The sequence below is a fragment of the Oryctolagus cuniculus genome, chromosome 8 (genome assembly GCF_051225735.1).
Source record: "Oryctolagus cuniculus isolate XC-2025 breed Fujian yellow rabbit chromosome 8, ASM5122573v1, whole genome shotgun sequence".
Lineage (NCBI taxonomy): Eukaryota > Metazoa > Chordata > Mammalia > Lagomorpha > Leporidae > Oryctolagus > Oryctolagus cuniculus.
In genome coordinates, this window is record NC_142874.1 from 146,377,735 (window position 1) to 146,396,194 (window position 18,460).

Here is an 18,460-nt window from a genome sequence, read left to right on the forward strand (position 1 = left end):
AGTAGCCACATTCACAGGTATAAACTGAAATCTTTAACACACTTCTCTACAGTTGATAAAACTATCAAAGTTCTATGAAATGAAGATTTTAGCAACTCAATTATACATTTGATTGATAGAAAATTACCCAACTATTCTATACAGAATGTTATGAATTTAAGTCACATTGAATATTTACCAAAATTGACTGTATTCAAAGTGACAATGCTCATTTCAATAAATATTAAAAATGTTTTCTTTGACTAATGTGTAAATAGCCAGAAAAAATTATAAAAAACTAAAATGCACTTTAACATTTTGCAGTTAAGAAATAAATCATACCTGAATTAAGAAAATGTTTATAACTGAAAGGTAAGGAAAATAGTATAGTTAGGTTCTCATTTGAAAATTTATACACTTTAATATCATATACAATAAAAAAAGATTTAAATCTATAATTTAAGACACAGTTCCATGAAGTTAGACAAATAAAAACAAATTTCACCTGTGACATTAAAAACAAAAGGGGATATGATAAAAGCTTAATTGATGCTGTAAAATATAGGGACACTCAAAAGCAATGAAAATTTGATTCTTTGACAACTAATAAAACTGATAAGCCTAATTTAAAAGATCATATTTCCATAAAGTAATATTCATACAACAACTGCAAAAACACAAATGTATTTGGAATTGCTACAAAGTTAAAAACTTGTCATATAATTTTAAAATATGCACAGGCCAAAAAACTACAAGTGGTAGTGAAAGAAATGAAAGACCACAATGGAATGGACACTACTCAGTTGAGTAGAGCACGTAGAGTGGACGGCCTTTCCAACAAAGGGTGGGAGCCAGCCCCGTGGGCAGAACAAGGAACCTCTTCTTGAGATGGAGTCCCGCAGGAAGGGAGAGAGAAAATGAGACACAAGCACTATTTTATAGTATTATCACCAAGAACTTTCCAAACCTGACAATAGATACCAGGATAGAGATCATTAAAGCTCGTAACTTAGAAAAGAATCGGGTCAAAATGAATCACAGGATGAACTCTAAAATGCAAAACTCTGAAACTTTTAGAAACAACAGAAGAAAGTTGTGGATGTAGAGTTATCTAATTGTCCTTAATCGCTATCCATAAATGGCAAAATTGATATATCAGCTTTATAAAAAAACTATCCTTTTTCTTCGTGAAAGAATATAAGATAAGCAGAGACAAGCTACAGACATTGACAAAGTGCTTGCAACCTTGAATCTGGCAATCGGCACACACTACACTATGTAAAAAAATTCTCAGTATCAGAAAGTGGGAAAGGAATAAAACATAAAGCAATCCAGTTGCCCAGGGAGCAAACTACGTGAGCAGACCTGCCATGGGAAAGGCTTTCCAGATGGCACTGAGTACCACACATGATGTTGGCTAAATGCAAATGAGGGGCCCCCAATATTAGAGAAGTTGAAAACACCACACCCTGTGTGTCTGGGGATGCAGAGATGTGGTCTGCTCGCACATCGGTGGCAGGAGCAGCCAGGCTGAGCACAACCTGAAGTGGCTTTAAAGACCCAGTTATGACCCTGGAGCTGTATTTTCCCAGAGGATGAAGACTCAAGTTCACGAAAGACTTGTGCATGAATGTGCAGAACAGTTTTATGTGTCATCTGCCCACATGGTGTTGACCAGATGATCGGTTAAGCAGGTTGCAGTATGTCCACACCAGGACATACAACTCAACAGTAACAAAAAACAGACTATTGATATAACAAGCTTAGATGAATCTCCAGGGAATTAAGTGAATGAGTAAAGTATATCCCACAATATTGAACACTCTGATTTTATTTTTACATTTTAAAATGTGTTAGCATGCTTTAGTTATTTGCTGGTTCACTCTGTACATACCTGCAACAGCCCAGGCTGATCAGATCGAAGCTGGGAGCTGGAAACTCAATCCAGGGCTCACACATGGGTGGTAGTGACAACTACTTGAGCCTCACATGCTGGCTCTCAGGGTCTGAATTAGCAGGAGCTGGAATCAGGTCTCAGACTCAGGCACTGGAATATGTTGTTCAGGTATGCAGATGTCCCAAGTTCTGTGTAACTGCTGAACTAAACTCAGCCCCATATGCCACTGCTAAATGGATAAAATTTAGAAATGGAGACATATTAGTGAAGGTCAGGAGTGAAACAGTGGATAAGGAGGTGAATTTTGCTTTAAAAGCTGCAATGTGATGGTGTGGGTGTAATTTTGGTACTATAAGCAGTAGTGGGATTGCTGGATCATGTGGCAAGTCTATTTCCAGTTTTTCTTTTTTTTAAACTGGTCACTGTTTTCCACAGTGACTTCACTAATGTACATTCGTATCAACAGTGTATAATTGTTCCCACTTGTCCACATCCTTGCCAGCATTGCTATTCTCTGTTTTAGATTTCAGCCATTCTGACAAGGGTGAGGTGCTATCTCATCCTGGTTTTGGTTTGCACTTCCTTGATGGGTAGTGCTGTTGAGCACTTTTTCACGTATTTGTTGGCCATTTGTGTTTCCTCATTTGAAAACTGTTGAGGTCCTCTGCCCATTTCTTAACTGGATTGTTTTTTGTTGTTGTTGTTGAGTTTTTTAAGTTGCTGATATATTCAGAATGCTAATCCTTTGCAAATGTGTTTTCCCATTCTGTCATATGTGTCTTCACCATATGGAGTGTCCCTATGGCTGTGCAGAAGCTTCTGAGTGTCATAGAATCCCAGTTGTCTAGTTTGGGTTTTGTCGGCTGTGTTTTTTTAGGTCTTATTCAATAAGCCACCATTGACACCAGTGCCTTGGAGTGTTTCCCTACATTTCTTCCAGCCACTTCATAGTCTTAGGTCTTAAATTTAGATCTTTGATCCTTTTTGAGTTGCTTTTCATTTTGAGAGGTAAGTATCTAATTTCATTCTACTTTTTTTTTTTAATTTGACAGGTAGAGTTAGACAGTGAGAGAGAGAGAGAGAGAGACAGAGAGAAAGGTCTTCCGCCGCTGGTTCACTCCCCAAATGGCCGCAGTGGCCAGTGCTGTGCTGATCCGGAGCCAGGTGCCTCCTCCTGGTCTCCCATGTGGGTGCAGGGGCCCAAGCACTTGGGCCATCCTCCACTGCCCTCCCGGGCCACAGCAGAGAGCTGGACCAGAGAGGAGCAACCGGGACCAGAACCCAGCACCCACATGGGATGCCAGTGCCACAGGCAGAGGATTAACCAAGTGAGCCATGGCGCCGGACCCTTCATTCTACATTTTTGCCAACACAATTTGTTGAAGAGATTATCCTTTCTCCATTATATTCTGGACACTTATGTCACAAATCGGTTGGCTGTATGTATATGGATTAATTTCTGGGCTCTCTACTCTTCTCCCTTGATCTATATGTTGGTTTTGATGTCAGTACCATGCTATTTTAATTACTATACCTTTGTAGTATGCTTTGACGTCAGGTATTGTGATGGCTCTAGCTTGATTTTTTTGTTGTTGTTGTTTTGCTCAGTATCATTTTGGTTTATAGCAACACTGCTCACAATAGCCAATATATGGAATGAAGCAAGGTATCTCTCATCAAATGAAAGGATAAAGGGAATGTGGTATATAACTGTACATACACAATGAAATAACATTGAAATGTAAAAAGAATGAAATTCTATCATTTGCATTAAAATGGTTGCAAACAGAGGGCATCATATTGAACAATAAAGTATACATAGCGTAATTTCATTTATGGAAAGTTTATTTAAAAGTAGGTAAAAACTGTGTGGGCCAGGTGGATCACAGGGTGGTGACAAGGGGGTTATGAAAAGGTGGCTGGGGCTGGTGATCCTCTGTGTGTTGACCTGTGTGGGGACTGCCTTGTACAACTCCCACGCAGTGGACGTGGAGGAACTGTGCCCTTCCTGGTTTGCTACACTTCAATGAAATGTATGAATAGGGAAGAAAAAAAGTCTGTCTTCAGATCAAACAAGCAAACAGAACAGCCCAACAAAAAAGACAGTGTTGCCAACAAAACACATTTTGCAAAAGAAACTCATGTTTAGTTACTGCACATAGCTCACTGAAATGCTCTTCTCTCCAGTGTGTGTCCGTGCAGCATGAGTTACGTCCCACCTAATGACAGTTGTTCCTCTTACTTTGAAGAATCAGGTGTTCAGTGCAGCCCAGATAAGCACGTGGGGTTGGGAGACGGGTGAGGTGATTGATGGGGCCTATCATGTGTTCTTATTCTTGAAACGACTCCGCTGAAAGCAAAGCTTCCTTTTTGATTAGGGGCATTTGTTTTGGTTGAATTGATTTTTTTCTTACACTTTTCCTATTTCAACACGCTTTTCTGTCAGCATGCTGACTGCAGTCAATGAATTTAGTGTTTCTTTTCACTGGCTGACAGCAGCTGCTGTGTGCCTGTTTTGTTAATGCACAGTGAATGCTCCATTGAGAGTTCCATTTGGTTTGACCTGGACATTAATATGCCGAGGGGAAGTTCAATCAATGTTGCAAAATCCATTTCAGCTATGCGTGATGTTCTTCTTTTCAGTATTCTCTGATTACCTTTAATATATGCTTAAAAGAGATATTGTGATTAAGGTGCAGGATAATGCTGTCCTGGGCATCAATTGAACTGGCACGATTTCTCATCTGGGGAGTGCGTTCCCTTCCATGTTGCGGTTGTAGAGAGTCACACAGCAGTAGGCAGCACCTGCCTGTCACGTAGCATGGACAGTGGTCCCGTTTCTCTGGGACTGTCCCAGTTTTAGTACTACAAGTCCTGTATTGTGGAAGCCCCTCAGTTCCAGGGACGTGGGACTAAGCTGATTTTAAAACACAAGACACAAATCTGTGGTGGTAGAACAGGACAGTTACTGTAAATGCCAGTGACATTGGTGTTTCAGTGCTCACACAAGTTCAAGAGGCTGTAGATTCCTCAAGGGAGGGTCGGTCTTACATGCGTCTGTGTATATATGCTTGATTGTTTGCTTCAAGGTGGACGTAGATCCGTTTGTTGCCCTCAGTAAAGGATTTCTTCTTTCTCCTCCGTGCAGACTCACAGGGTCCAGTGTTCCTGACCTCATTGTGAGCATGAGCAGCCAGATGTGGCTGCACCTGCAGTCGGATGACAGCATTGGCTCTCCTGGATTCAAAGCTGTTTACCAAGGTATGAGGGCAGCAATGCTACACGTGTTCCAGATCCACACAATGTGTATGTGTTGGGTGTAATAAGGTCAGTAGGTGAGAACAGTGTTTAGGAGTTGGGACTGATTGCAACTTTTGCAAAGTCCTACTTGATGTACCTTCTGGGAATGGGGATTTTAATCTTTGAAAGCTCGATTTTGTTACCTGTGTGACTGAAAGTGCAACTGGTGCGGCAGGGACAGTGACTGGTTCTTGTCTCAAGAAAAGTGTGTGAAGGAGTGACACATATTGGCGGTAAACAAACCTGTAACGTTAGTGAGGGAGTGCTGGGCAGATCGACAGAACACTGAGTGCCCCATCTGTGCACGGTCTGTGTTTTTGTGGGGGCGGGGCCATTTTTCCTCCCCCACTTCCTTTTTCTGGCATTTTGCCAGATTCCCTCCTGGGGCCTCACTATGCAGTGTTACCAAGAGAAAAGGTCGCTGGGAACGGGGTGAGTGAGATTCCGTCCTCTGGGACATCTGGGGTAGGCTAGGGCCCCTCCCTGATGTGTTACTGGGTAGGAAAATGCCTGGACCCTGGCAGTCCCTTTCAGTGTTCGCCTGCAGGGGCAGGGATGTTTTAGGTGTGGGACCTCCTCTTCTATGTCATGGGGCAACATCTGATGTGCAGGTGTCAAGGGCCCTCAAGGCCCTGATCCAGTGGCACAAACTTCCCATTTCTTCCTTTTTCAATTTGTTCCTCACACACATGCAGACCCACATCTGTCTTCCTGCCTAACAATTTGACATGTTACAGGCTATTTTTGTCAATATGTACATGAGAGTAAGCATGAAAAGGAAGCTGGGAACACACACATGTTTGTGTATTGCTGAGGGAGACTGACTAATAAACCATCTGCATTCTGGATTATTTTGCACCCCCCTCAAGAGCCAGGACCCTTAAGTCCTCTGTGAGGGCCTGTCCAGATAGGTGCAGGACTGTCTAAGTTAGCTGTTACTCTAAGCTCTGTTTTTGTTTGTTTGTTTGTTTGTTTGTTTTTTCCCATTTAAAGCCAATAGGGACTGACAGGAGAGGCGTTCAGACTTCATAATCTTCAGATTGGTTCTAAAGCCTAGCCAGGTATGTGTGAGGCCAGACCTATCCATGTGGTACTGAAAGAGATATCACAAGGGAGGTGTGAACCCCCTCAAGGGAGGCACCACACTGACTCCCAGAACCCGGCTGAACTAGGAAGAGAACTGGTCTGAACAGGAGGCTAGTACAGAACAGGCAGTGTCTCTACATGGAAATTTACAGTTTCACCTACAGTGTCACTGGCCTTAGGCCACCCTCTCAATAGCAGTAGTTAAAATTGGAACCTGGGTAGAATGAAGGGCCTTTAGCTGCTTGCCTAGTACCCTGGCTCCTCATATGAGAAACGGAAAGTTTGGGGTGGTCTGGACTTGTTGGGTCTCCTTGATGGCAGATTACCATGTAAAGCAGCCATGAATGGGCCTGCCACCTATCCTCACATGGCTGCTGCTGCCCAGCTCCTCATCTTCCTGCTGGTCTCTGTTACAGTAGACCACGGAGGCAGCCTCTATGATGTCAGTCAAGGCGGTGCTCAGCCCATCCCTAGTTGTCAAAGATTTCTGTTAATATCAGAGTGAGCTAGAAAGCTTTGGTCATGGGAAAATTCTGTGAGTTAAAACAGTGCCTATGAGGAGAACTGTGACCTACAGGTAAGATCAATTGTAGTGATCTGACTATATGTTTTGAGGTCGTCAGTGAGACTTCCTATCTGCCCCTCAATTAGGTTTAAAAGGGGAGTTCTGTCAATTTACCATGTGCACAGAAAAATAAATCTAGCTGCAAAATCATTTCGTGGTTTAATCTCATTTTCTGGCTATGCTGTTTGGTCCTCTGTATTGTGGCTAGGTATTATTACATAAAGGATTAGTCATCCTTTTTATAGGGTCTGGGGATCAAACGTACATTATAGTGGAGAGTCCTGTAGAATAGAGTCAACTTCCCATGTTGGGGAGAAGAGAGGAGAAATGAGGCAGCAAGTCGGGTCTCCCTGATGGCGTCGCCTGACTTCCCGGGCTTTCAGATTTGACCAGTGCTCACTGTGCAGCCTGACTCACAGCAGAAGCTGTGGCAGACATCTCTGCCATCCCTAGGCTTCCAGATTTTCAGCAGGTAGCAAGCAGGGGCTGGGCCCGGGCCGGGCTTAACTAGTCATGTGACCCGTAAGTTCACACTAGAACTTACCATGTAACTCAAAATTGAGTTTTTTGATTCATCTGCTAAGTTTTCTGGCTTCCTGATTTTCATCATCAGCCTGTGGATACTAGGGCTTTCTTGGGCTCCTGGAACACAGCTATCCAGTATCTGCTGCATAGCCGGCTCCAGTCGTATCTAAGGCTGTTTTGGTACCCTTCCACCCTTTTGGCTGGACCTCCGTTGATCCAGATTTTGAACCAGAGCGCCTTGTAATTCAGTGTTAGCTTGGCTGAGCCTATGTCAGCCCCCCTTTAAAGAATCTGGCCTTCAAGCCAGAGACTGGAGCAGCTGGAACAAAGCATGCTCGTAACTGAAGTTCAGCATCATTTCACATCTTGGCCACTCTTTTAGTATAATCACAGTAGCCCAATTGGATATCATCTCTACAAGATCAGATATATCCTTTGACATTTCCAGGGGCCCACCTGGAAATAACAGAGTCCAAAGATTCAGAACCTTGGTTTTCAGAAAGCCTATTAAAGATGCCAAGAGAAGTTAAAGTATCCAAAGTGGAATTCCTTAACACTGTGAAATAATATCCATCCATTTAGGGTGACTTTGGTAAAGTGACCAAATATTTTTAAATAAATGCTTATTTAAAGATAATTTTAACTTTTTAGACTCAGTGCTTTCTAACAATCAGAACTTAAGAAACATAAGAGAACACATTAGATTACTTCAACAGAACACAAAATCTTTGTCTCTTTGGTCATCAAATAAATCAGAAATAAAAACCTTAAATGTAAGAGTTAGCATATGAAACCACTGCGTAATATGGAACAGTTTATGGATTACAATGGCTTTCCCCCCCCATAACTTCCTTCCCACCCGCACCCCTCCCATCTCCCGCTCCCTCTCCCATTCCATTCACATCAAGATTAATTTTCAATTATTTTTATATACAGAAGATCAATTTAGTATATATTAAGTAAAGATTTCATCAGTTTGCACCCACACAGAACATAACATGTAAAATACTGTTTGAGTATTAGTTATAGCATTAATTCACATAGTACAACACATTAAGGACAGAGATCCTACATGAGGAGTAAGTGCACAGTGAATCCTGTTGTTGATTTAACAATTGAAACTCATTTATGACATCAGTAATTACCTGAGGCTCTTGTCATGAGCTGCCAAGGCTATGGAAGCCCCTTGAGTTCACCGACTCCGATCTGATTTAGACAAGGTCATAGTCAAAGTGGAAGTTTTCTCCTCCCTTCAGAGAAAGGTACCTCCTTCTTTGATGGCCCGTTCTTTCTGCTGCTAACAGTACACATGTCCATATTTTTATTTATCTTTACCCAAGTTTTAATTAGCAACTCTTCCTAGATGACTTAAGACACTGAGATATTGAATAATGCCACAAAGGACAAAAGTATACTTCCATGTTTTTAAGTAACTGATAAGGATAAATATAGCACGTCTAGAACAGCAAACACAGGCACTAGTGTATGCTAACAACTTTGAAAATATTTTTATCCTTAAAAAATTAAAAACAAATTTAAAGCATATCAAAGACACATGTAAGCCAAGTGAACCAAAGGGCATTTGGATGAACATTTTTCTGAACCAATCTGTGTTGGCTCACTTTAGTGTAACAGTGTAAAGGCTTGCATATACAGAATTTACTCTCATTTTTTTATAAAACAACTCTAGCTGGAAAACAGTGACATGAATACAACGTAAATTTGGCATCGTTTTTTTTAACCTTACAATATACTTTATATAATCTGAAATGACTCAGACAGCCATTATCTCACCAAGTTGGTGTCTTATCCCTTGAGAGTTCCAGGAATCCGATTGGAAGCCCCAAAATCAGAAGACTCCGTTTAGAACTTTAATTGTCAGAGAGTCCAACTGTTTGGTCAAACATTTAACCTGAACATTTTAACCACAGCTGTGGGTCAAAGCTGATCAGAGTTAAGGTAATCACTCAAACATTAAAAATACATAACGTAAGCTACTCTAAGACTCCATTCTCCCAATCAAGACTCAATAATAGCAACAGAAAAACAAACCCTTCAAGGAACATGAAAACTCTCATTACCTAAGTCAATTACAATAGCATGGAAAACAGAAAAACAACTTTATTAGCATATGAGGCCATCACACAGGACCATGAAATACATCATGAAACAAAGAGGCAGAGTCGTATACTCCTGTACTCAAGAGCTAAAGGAAAGACCTTCTGAAGTGCAGAGAAGGGAGAGGCATCCAGCAGGTTGAGGGGTTGATGCGTTAAGGCTTCCTTCTTACTCAGGGGGCATCAAAGCGTCTCTCTTTTAGGGCAGGGAACCCATCTGGTCAGCTGCAGCCCCCACGTCCCCTCCCTTCCTGACTTTCGTGAGGAAGGGGGCAGAGAGAGAGGAGAGAGAGGTGCTCCCATCTCTTGCTAGATATTCCTGATGGTGACGCGAGGGTGCGGCGAGAGACAGAACAGGGAAGGGCCCGAGTGGCTAGTTTAAAGGAAGGAGTGGGCACGCCTCAGTCTCCATGAAACATTCCTAGCAGGACTGGCCACAGGATTGGACAGGTGTGCCTGAATGTGGATTCATCCTGTGCCCTCTCCCTCTGTCACACGGTTCCTCCTGTCATGGGCATTTCATAGCAGCAAGCACCCTAGTGGCACTTGCATGGGTGCAGTGAGCAGGCTTGTCTGCCAGAGGGCACAGCAGGCAAGGCAAGAAGAAAGGCTAGACGTGGAGCACTCCTCAGGGTGAGGGTGCTCGGCGCTTACACGCGCCCTCTTCTGTCTGTCTCTCGGTCATTGTCAGAGATGTTAATGGAGACGGGAAGGGCAGGTTCTTGTCTTCACACAAGAAAGAATTCAGACATGAGACGAAGAACAGTGGTAAGTAAGGTAGCGAGGTTTAGTGGGGTAGGGCATCCATCAGAATGGATGGGATAGAACCCGAGGGAGAGATTGACCAGCCACTCGGACTGAGGAAAGGTTAAGTGGAGAGAATATACCTGGCAGGCCAGGCGGAGCTGACGCTTGGCTTGCAGTCTGTTCAAACTGGAGCTTGTAAGGGAAAGGCTCCAGTTCTTCCTGCTCTGTTTTTTTTCTTTACCTCCTCCACCTCCTCCTCCACCTCCTCCTCCAGGACGAAGGGCTTGCTGAGTGTGAGTTAGGTGGAATTCCTCCCAAGGCTTCACCGCTCAGTGCTGTCAGCCTGCGGAGCCCCCCTGGCGCAGGGCAGAGGAGCCTCCCCTGGGCGCCTGCCTTGGAGGAAGGCCGTGAAGGATTTATTGCTCCAGGTAACCCGTGTGGTGCTGAGCAGAGAGGATTCTCCCAGGGAGCTCTCCTTGGGGGGAGGGCTGGGACCACAGGAAAAGTTATCAGGGTCTGGGCAGACCTAGGAAGTATAAAATCCAGGGCTGCTTCCCAGGTGAGCCTCTGCAGGTGCTTTGTTTTCCTTAGGCCCCTCTCACACACACAGGCTGATTGCTAACCTCCTCCCTGACAATGTCACAGGTGATAAAAGAACTCGTTTTGTTAGATAGAGTGGGTTGAGTTATATTTATTGAACACACTGCAGGGCGCAGTGGGCAGGCCGGACAGTCTGATGCTGAAAACTGAGTTACAATCCAAGAAGCGCAGTTGTAGCAGCAGTGCCTTCTTAGGGAGGGTTTTCGCTGGATCCAGCAGATGTTCCCAGGTAGCTGGTTTGCATTGCTGGGGAGCCTGCACCGTCCACAGCTTTGGGACTTTCCCAGCTCCCTGGAGCAGCCCTCCACAGTTCCCCCTCTGCTGGTGTTTGTAAGCTTTAGCAAGCCAAACCCAAATATTTGAATTGTGAGCTTTGGAGCTTTGTGACCTTTGAGCTATTTTTTTTCTGCAAGTTACAGAAAACTGATTGCTATGCAAATGACTCCTGTCCATTGAAATGCAAATGTTCTTGCGGGAGATACAGTTGATCACCATCCTGTGGCTCTTGTCTACTTCTGAATCTACTAGCAAATTGTTTTCTGTAACTCTAATTGTGTGTATGTGTGTGTGTTTTGCATTCTCCTTTGAAATAGCGTTTATGATATCTTTTTGGTTGCTCCATTAATTGTTGTATTCCTTAAAACATTTTGATATGGTATAGCTAGATTAAGCTCAGGAGCTAAAAACCAGAAGACCCCCCTAACCCACCCGCGCTTTGTAATCCATCTGCTGATATGGGTAAGCAGATAGGATTAAATTAATTAATTTATGAGCTGGAAAACCACACCCCCTCCTGCCCCCTTTGTGATCTCAGGCCCCTACCTGTATACACCCACCTGTTAATCAGATTATCATGACCACTCCCCTTTTGGAAGCAGATAAACCCTGTGGAGCCCATGTTGTACCCTGCTTGCCCCTGCTTTCCTGCCCACCTGCTCTTTCTCTCCCTTGCAGTCTCTGGTCTACTCCCTCGAAAAGCCTGGTATAAAATTCCTGCTTTAAATTCCTGACTCTTTTCTCCCTTAAATAAAGCCCTCACTTTCCTGTGTATTTCTCTTATTGAATAAATACTAAAACTTACCATGTCGCCTGTTTTATTCAAGCTGATATTCAGAATTCTTACCTGAATAGACGGCAAGGACCCTCGAGATATTAATATTAAAATAATTAATAAAGGTCACCCACAACATACCTACCTGTCAAATAGCCAAATAGAGTCCTTCCTAGAATTATCTCCATTCACCTGGGACCTAGGGTGAGAGGTTTAGCCACTCCCCTTCCTTTTTTAAAAGATATTTATTTATTTATTTATTTGAAAGGCAGGGTTACAGAGTGAGGCAGAGGGAGAGATCTTCCTTCCACTGGTTCACTCCCCAAATGGCTACAATGGCCGGAGCTGGGTCAGTCTGAAGCCAGGAGCCAGAAGCTTCTTCATGGTCTCCCACATGATGCAGGGCCCAGCACTTGGACCATCTTCCACTGCTTTCCCAGGCCATTAGCGAGAGCTGGGTCAGAGGCAGCCAGGTGGAGCAGCTAGGATAGGAACCAGCATCCATATGTGATGCCAGCACCACAGGCAGAGGCTTAACCTACTATGCTACAGAGCTGGCCCCACCACTCCCCTTCCAAACTTGTCAAAGAAGCCAGCAATTAACAGGATCTTTCTTCTTTCTTCCTTCTTCTTGTCAGAGATCAGGATGAGAGGAGGCACTGAGGGTGCCCTCTCTCTGTTTAGTTCCCTCACCTGTTTCCTTCCTGGACCACGCCATCCCTCAACTGTACTCATGTGTGTATTTGTTTTCTCATTTTTTAAATAAATTTACCACTCTGTACACCATATAAGTGCCTGTTCTTAGAATGCTTCTCTAAGTAGGAGGCAAGGACATGGATTAAAATTAAACCCCACCTCTTTCACATCAATTTGACACCATAAATGTATGTGGGTATGGGTGTAGGTGAAAATAAGTACTAGCAATATGGAGAGTCAGATTTTACAGAGAGTATGCTCTTTGATTTTGGGTTGTATGTAACAGGAGTTTTTTCAGGCATTGAAAAAGTGGAGTGAGGTCGGCGCCATGGCTCACTTGGCTAATCCTCCGCCTGTGGCGCCAGCACCCCAGGTTCTAGTGCCGGTTGGGGCGCCAGTTCTGTCCCGGTTACTCCTCCTCCAGTCCAGCTGTCTGCTGTGACCCGGGAAGGCAGTGGAGGATGGCCCAAGTGCTTGGGCCCTGCACCCACATGGAAGACCAGGAGGAAGTGCCTGGCTCCTGGCTTTGGATTGGCTCAGTGTGCCGGCTGTGGCAGCCTTTTTGGGGGTGAATCAACGGAAGGAAGACCTTTCTCTGTCTCTCTCTCTAACTCTGCCTGTCAAAGGAAAAAAATAGTACAGTGAGAAGTCATTGTTTATGAAGCTAGTGAAGCAGGTAGCAGCAAAGCATCCCGCTACCCCAAAACAGTAGACAGGAGGTGGAACTGTCCTGAGCTCACGGGAATGAACACATCCCATCAGGCTGCTTTCTTCCATGTGCGCCAAGTTCATTTCACTGTTAAAAAGTTCTTTGGTGAGGAGAGGCCCTAATTTGAGTGTCTGTGTCTACAAAGATGAGCTGGATTCCTGCTTGCTGGAAACAGGGGGTGAAGTGGTAGCTTAATGCCTCTTTTCAGTAAGAAATGCTATTACCAAAGATTTTATTTACATTCCATGTAAAGGTTAGGGCTAAAATGCAGAGATAATTGCTGAATACTTCCTGACATTTGGGAGTTTAGATCTGACCTTTAGTTGAACTTCGGCGTGATTGTACAGTCTTTGGAGAAAGCGTGGGACTGGTGCAGTCTTTCCACACGACCTACATTTGCTGATGCCTTTGGTAGACTCCAAGAGCTCAGTGACATATCAGATACTTCCCATGAGGACAAACTGGGGACATACATCGTAAGGTTTATAGTGTGATGAGTAGAACTTGCATCATCTCAAAATCGTGGATCCTTGACTATTAAGGGATAAAGTACTCTTAGTTAAAACGTGAATATTCTTCCACATGTCATAATTCAGCTTGATGCCCATGCCACATTAATTATAATTACATTGAACTTTAATTAGTGCTCTGTGAATGGTCTCAATGGACTATTATTGCTAACATTGAAGATGTCATGAAAATGTGGCTAGTCATCGGTCCTTGAGAGATTACCAGTCAGTGCCATGTATTATCTTTGGACCAAGTGAGATTGCAAAGTTGAAAAGAAAATTAAAGCAAGAGAACTAATATTACTATTTTAGGCTTGAAAGCATTTGGAGAATATATCAAAAGCAGGCATTCTAGAAATTGGTATTTCTAGAGTTCTGAATCAAGCTCACAATTGGATATAAAGGGTAAATCACCTATGAAGGTGATCCTCAAACTTGAATAATTGCATGCTATTTGATTTAAAACAAAGGTGCTTAGATTTCTAGTATTGGGAAATACAGAGCTGACATCTGCATGCAGTTTAACTGTCTCGGTTTTGATATGACTTGATCTTAACCAAGGTAAAGTATTGAGGACACAGGCTCTGGAGCTGCCTCTCTCAGGGAGCAGCTTGGCCGCCTGGGGCCATGCGTTGAAACTCTGTGAGTGTCAGATTCCTCATTAAAAAGAAAGGGCAGGGCGAGGGTTAGCACCTGCCTCAGAAGTTTCTTGTCTAATTCTAATGAGTTTAAACCTATGAAGTGAGAGCTCAAGAACTGCAAGCTTCTATTTGCCCATGTATTTTTCTTTCTTAATTTTCAGAGTTTTCTATAAACTAGGTTTTTCACTGTATGAATAATAGTGCTCATGGCAAAACCTGTAAGCCCAGCAGTACTGAGGGAGCAGTGCACTGGTGTTCTCTCCCCTTCTGACGAGCTGTCAGCAGCCGTCCACGATTCCCTGCAGATCTTCCCACAAGGTTCCAATGTCTGTGGCCGCGTGCCTGGAGACACTGTCTGTCCCTCAGTCTACAACTCTAAACAAACTGCTGTGCAAGTATGTTGTGTCGCTTTATTTTAAAATCAGTTCATGGGCTGGCTCCGTGGTGCAGTAGGTTAATCCTCCACCTGCAGTGCCAGCATCCCATATGGGCACCGGTTCTAGTCCCCGCTGCTCCTCTTCCAATCCAGCTCTCTGCTGTGGCCTGGGAAACAGGAGAGGATGGTCCAAGTCCTTGGGCCCCTGCACCCGCATGGGAGACCGGGAAGAAACACCTGGCTCCTGGCTTCAGATCGGCACAGCTTCGGCTGCTGTGGCCATTGGGGAGTAAACCAACGGATGGAAGACCTTTCTCTCTGTTTCTCCCTCTCACTGTCTGTAACTTGAACTCTCAAATAAATAAATAAATAAATAATCTTTAAAAAATCAGTTCATGCTTATTTCAGAGACCTTCTCACAAAGTGAAATCAACGTGATCTGTCTTGGCACTGCGTTCCCTCACCCCATCCTCCCCTCCCTCACCTCCCCAAGATAGTGAGCTGATCCTGAGGGTTTTCAGGGGTACCAAGCATTCTGGGAGTCGTCCAGTGTTTGCGGTGAGACGCTCAGGGCCTCAGCTACCGTGGGCACTGTCGTCTTCCCCAGGGACCCTCCCCTCCCAAGGTGTGGCCTCCTGGGAACACAAGGAGAGGTGAGCTTTGAGCCCCTTCACACCTGCCTCCACCACCATCCCCTAGGCTCTCGAGCTTGGATGCATTGGGGTTCTCTCTGTTTGCTCACATCTCTGGTCTCCCAGAGACATCCCTGTCTCCCCCCCCCTCTCCTGATGCCTGCAGAAGGTGCTGAGTTTGCTTAGTCCCTTACAGGAGAGTTTGTCTTAGAGCAGCTGGGCTGCAGAGCCAGAGGCCCTTGATTATCAGGGAATCTCAGAATGTGGGAAAGGATCTGACAAACTCAGAGGAGGACTCTGGGCAGAACCTGGGCTGTGATAAGCAGATGCAAACCTACGTGACTCTGTTTACGAAACTTGTGTTAGCATGAGGGTATTCTATGCTGTCATACACATCTGTGTAGACCATGCCCTTGGATAATGTGCTATAAGGGAATCAATGGAAAAATAGATAGCAAAGTTTGCAAAAGCAAGGAGGGATCTTAAGGTAATTATGTTAGGTATGTGGAAGAGTAGTGGGAGATAGGTGAGCTTTGTTTGCTTAAAACATTCTTAGAAAAGAAAATATCCAATTAAAAACAATTTACTCAAAATCCCAAAAGACAAAGTGTGATAAAAATATAGTATGGCCATATAATGCAATATATACAACCAATATACTCTGTCACTATAGAGATATAAAATGTATATAAACTTTATAAATAGATACAACATACATGAGTTATATATGAATTTGTTATCTGCATGGTTCTACTGGAATCACACACGTGTAGCATCCACATATGGAACCAGTCTCGGAACTTCACGTATAAGAGCTTCCACAGGCCGGGCAGTTTCCCCACTCCGTGTCTTAAAATTTGTATCCTAAGTTATGAAGGTAACCACTAAGGATGAAAAAATACTTTTAATCCAGGCTCGCATTTAATGATACTAGAATTCTTACTAAAATATTACAAGGATGGGCTGGGTTTGAAAGGAGACCCATCGAGAAAAGCACACGGCACACAGCGGCCGACTGAGTCCCAAGAGCCGGGAGAGGAACCTCTCGCCCATGCGCGGCTCTCTCGGTGTGGCTTCCAGCCCTGCCGGAGGATGAGCAGGGGCACGCTCAGCTCCTGGGTACTGTGCCAACGGCTGTGAGCCTGCAGCCTTGGTGGCTGCCGTTTTCATGGCTCCATGTCTACAGTGAAGGGGGTTAACTCTGAAGTCAGTTTTTGTTGCAAAAATCAAATCCAGTCAGAGCTCATCGCCCAGCTGATGAGCTGCGTTTCCACAAATCATGCTTTATGTGATTTTCTGTAGCGATTTAAATTGTAGCAGGGGGCAAATTAAAGGAAATTTTCCCCGTGATGTGCTGCTGCGTGGTGAAAACAAGCCCTATTTTGGGCTCACACTAAGAATAATTTCAGAAAAATCATCTGAGTTCAGCATCACCGTTCCAGAAGAGCCTTGGCTCCCCCAGCCAGAGGCAGCTTGCTGAGGCGTCTGCCCCGTAGCCGGCCTCTGCTTTCCCGGGGAAGGGGCCAGGGTCACTGCTTGCTGAAGGACTGTGGTGCAGCAGCAGCGTCGTCAGTATCAGGACCTCTGAAGGCCCAGCAGGGCCCTGGCCCTCCGTAGGGGGCACCTCCAGAGTCCCCAGGGTGCCCTGAGCTGGCGGTGAGACAGGTGCTCCCGGCTTGTGAATCCACGTTTTCCAGTCCTGGAGTCGGCCCCACATCCCAACGGGGGACTGTCGTCAGTATCAGGACCTCTGAAGGCCCAGCAGGGCCCTGGCCCTCCGCAGGGGGCACCTCCAGAGTCCCCAGGGTGCCCTGAGCTGACAGTGAGACAGGTGCTCCCAGCTTGTGAATCCACATTTTTCAGTCCTGGAGTCGGCCCCACATCCCAACAGGGGACTTGGGCGACACTGTCCTGGGGGCATCGAGTGTTCCCACCCCTCCTGAAGCTGCCCGGTGCCTTTTCGGAAGCACCAGTGGCCAGCCTCTGGCTTCTCCCTAGGTGCTGCCTGCCCCAGCTCCCACACCCAGGCGTCACCCAGGTACACGGTGGTCTTTCTTTGCTCTCTTGCCTTGGCATGTGTTCTCCGGGGGGGATCTTTGTTCTCGGATCGCCTGCTGGAGATGACTTGCTCATCTTCCTTACCTGGCTCCTGGGTTATGTTTTCCAATGATCTTAGCATCCCAGATGCTGTCAGGTACTTTTCTGGAAAATCCTAGCCCCTCTGAACTTCCCCTGTACCAGCCTCTGTCTGCCTGGAGGCTGTGCAAGGGTCTCCTTACCTCTGTTCCATGCAGCTCTGGAGAGGGCAAGGCAGCTGGTTGTTCTCAGGTACTCTGTGCATGATGGGTGAATTAAAGGATGAATGGCCAAAGTGCTGGCCACACCCCGCACTGCTTCGATCTTTACAGTCTTATGTGGGACCACTGGGCCTTTATGCACAGTCTAGGCCCATTCCCCCATTCCAGTTCTTTGGAAACAGCTTAATTTCGCTTTGAAACATTTAAAGAATTCCAGCACAGTGGCAAAGTGATCAACACAACCTCCTCTGGCTGTCAGTGCCGTTCCAGTCTGGCTACTCCAGAGCACAGGATTCTGCGACATGTTGGCCACCTCTTCACCCAGCATGCTAACAGTTGAGTATCCGGGCCTGAACTCTTTGACATATGTGTTTGTTGCTGTTATTTTCCTTTGGCCCAGAGTTCATTTGTCTTAACCAGAGACCAAGAAGATTCACATATGATTTTATTTTATTTTTAATATTTATTTATTTATTTGAAAGGCAGAGTTACAGAGAAGCAGAGGCAGAGAGAGAGAGAGACAGACAGACAGAGGGAGAGAGGTCTTCCATCCACTGCTTCTCTCACCAAATGGCTGCAATGGCTGAAAACTGTGCTGATCTGAAGCCAGGAGCCAAAAACTTCTTCCGGGTCTCCCATGTGGGTGCAGGGGCCCAAGGACTTGGGTCATCTCCTACTGCTTTCCCAGGCCAGAGCAGAAAGCTGGATCAGAAATGGTGCATCTGGGACTTGA

General features: G+C 44.9%; 1 protein-coding gene across 2 annotated transcripts in view; it reads left to right on the forward strand.

Annotated features, from left to right (window-relative positions):
* The window catches only part of CSMD1 (CUB and Sushi multiple domains 1), a 2,062,046-nt gene that overhangs the window by 1,585,468 nt on the left and 458,118 nt on the right, over nucleotides 1–18,460 (forward strand). For both annotated transcript variants that reach the window (XM_070047233.2, XM_070047234.2), the window contains exon 12: nucleotides 5,025–5,137. In XM_070047233.2, coding sequence (XP_069903334.2) covers nucleotides 5,025–5,137 — 113 coding nt within the window. The remainder of the gene's footprint in view (nucleotides 1–5,024; nucleotides 5,138–18,460) is intronic.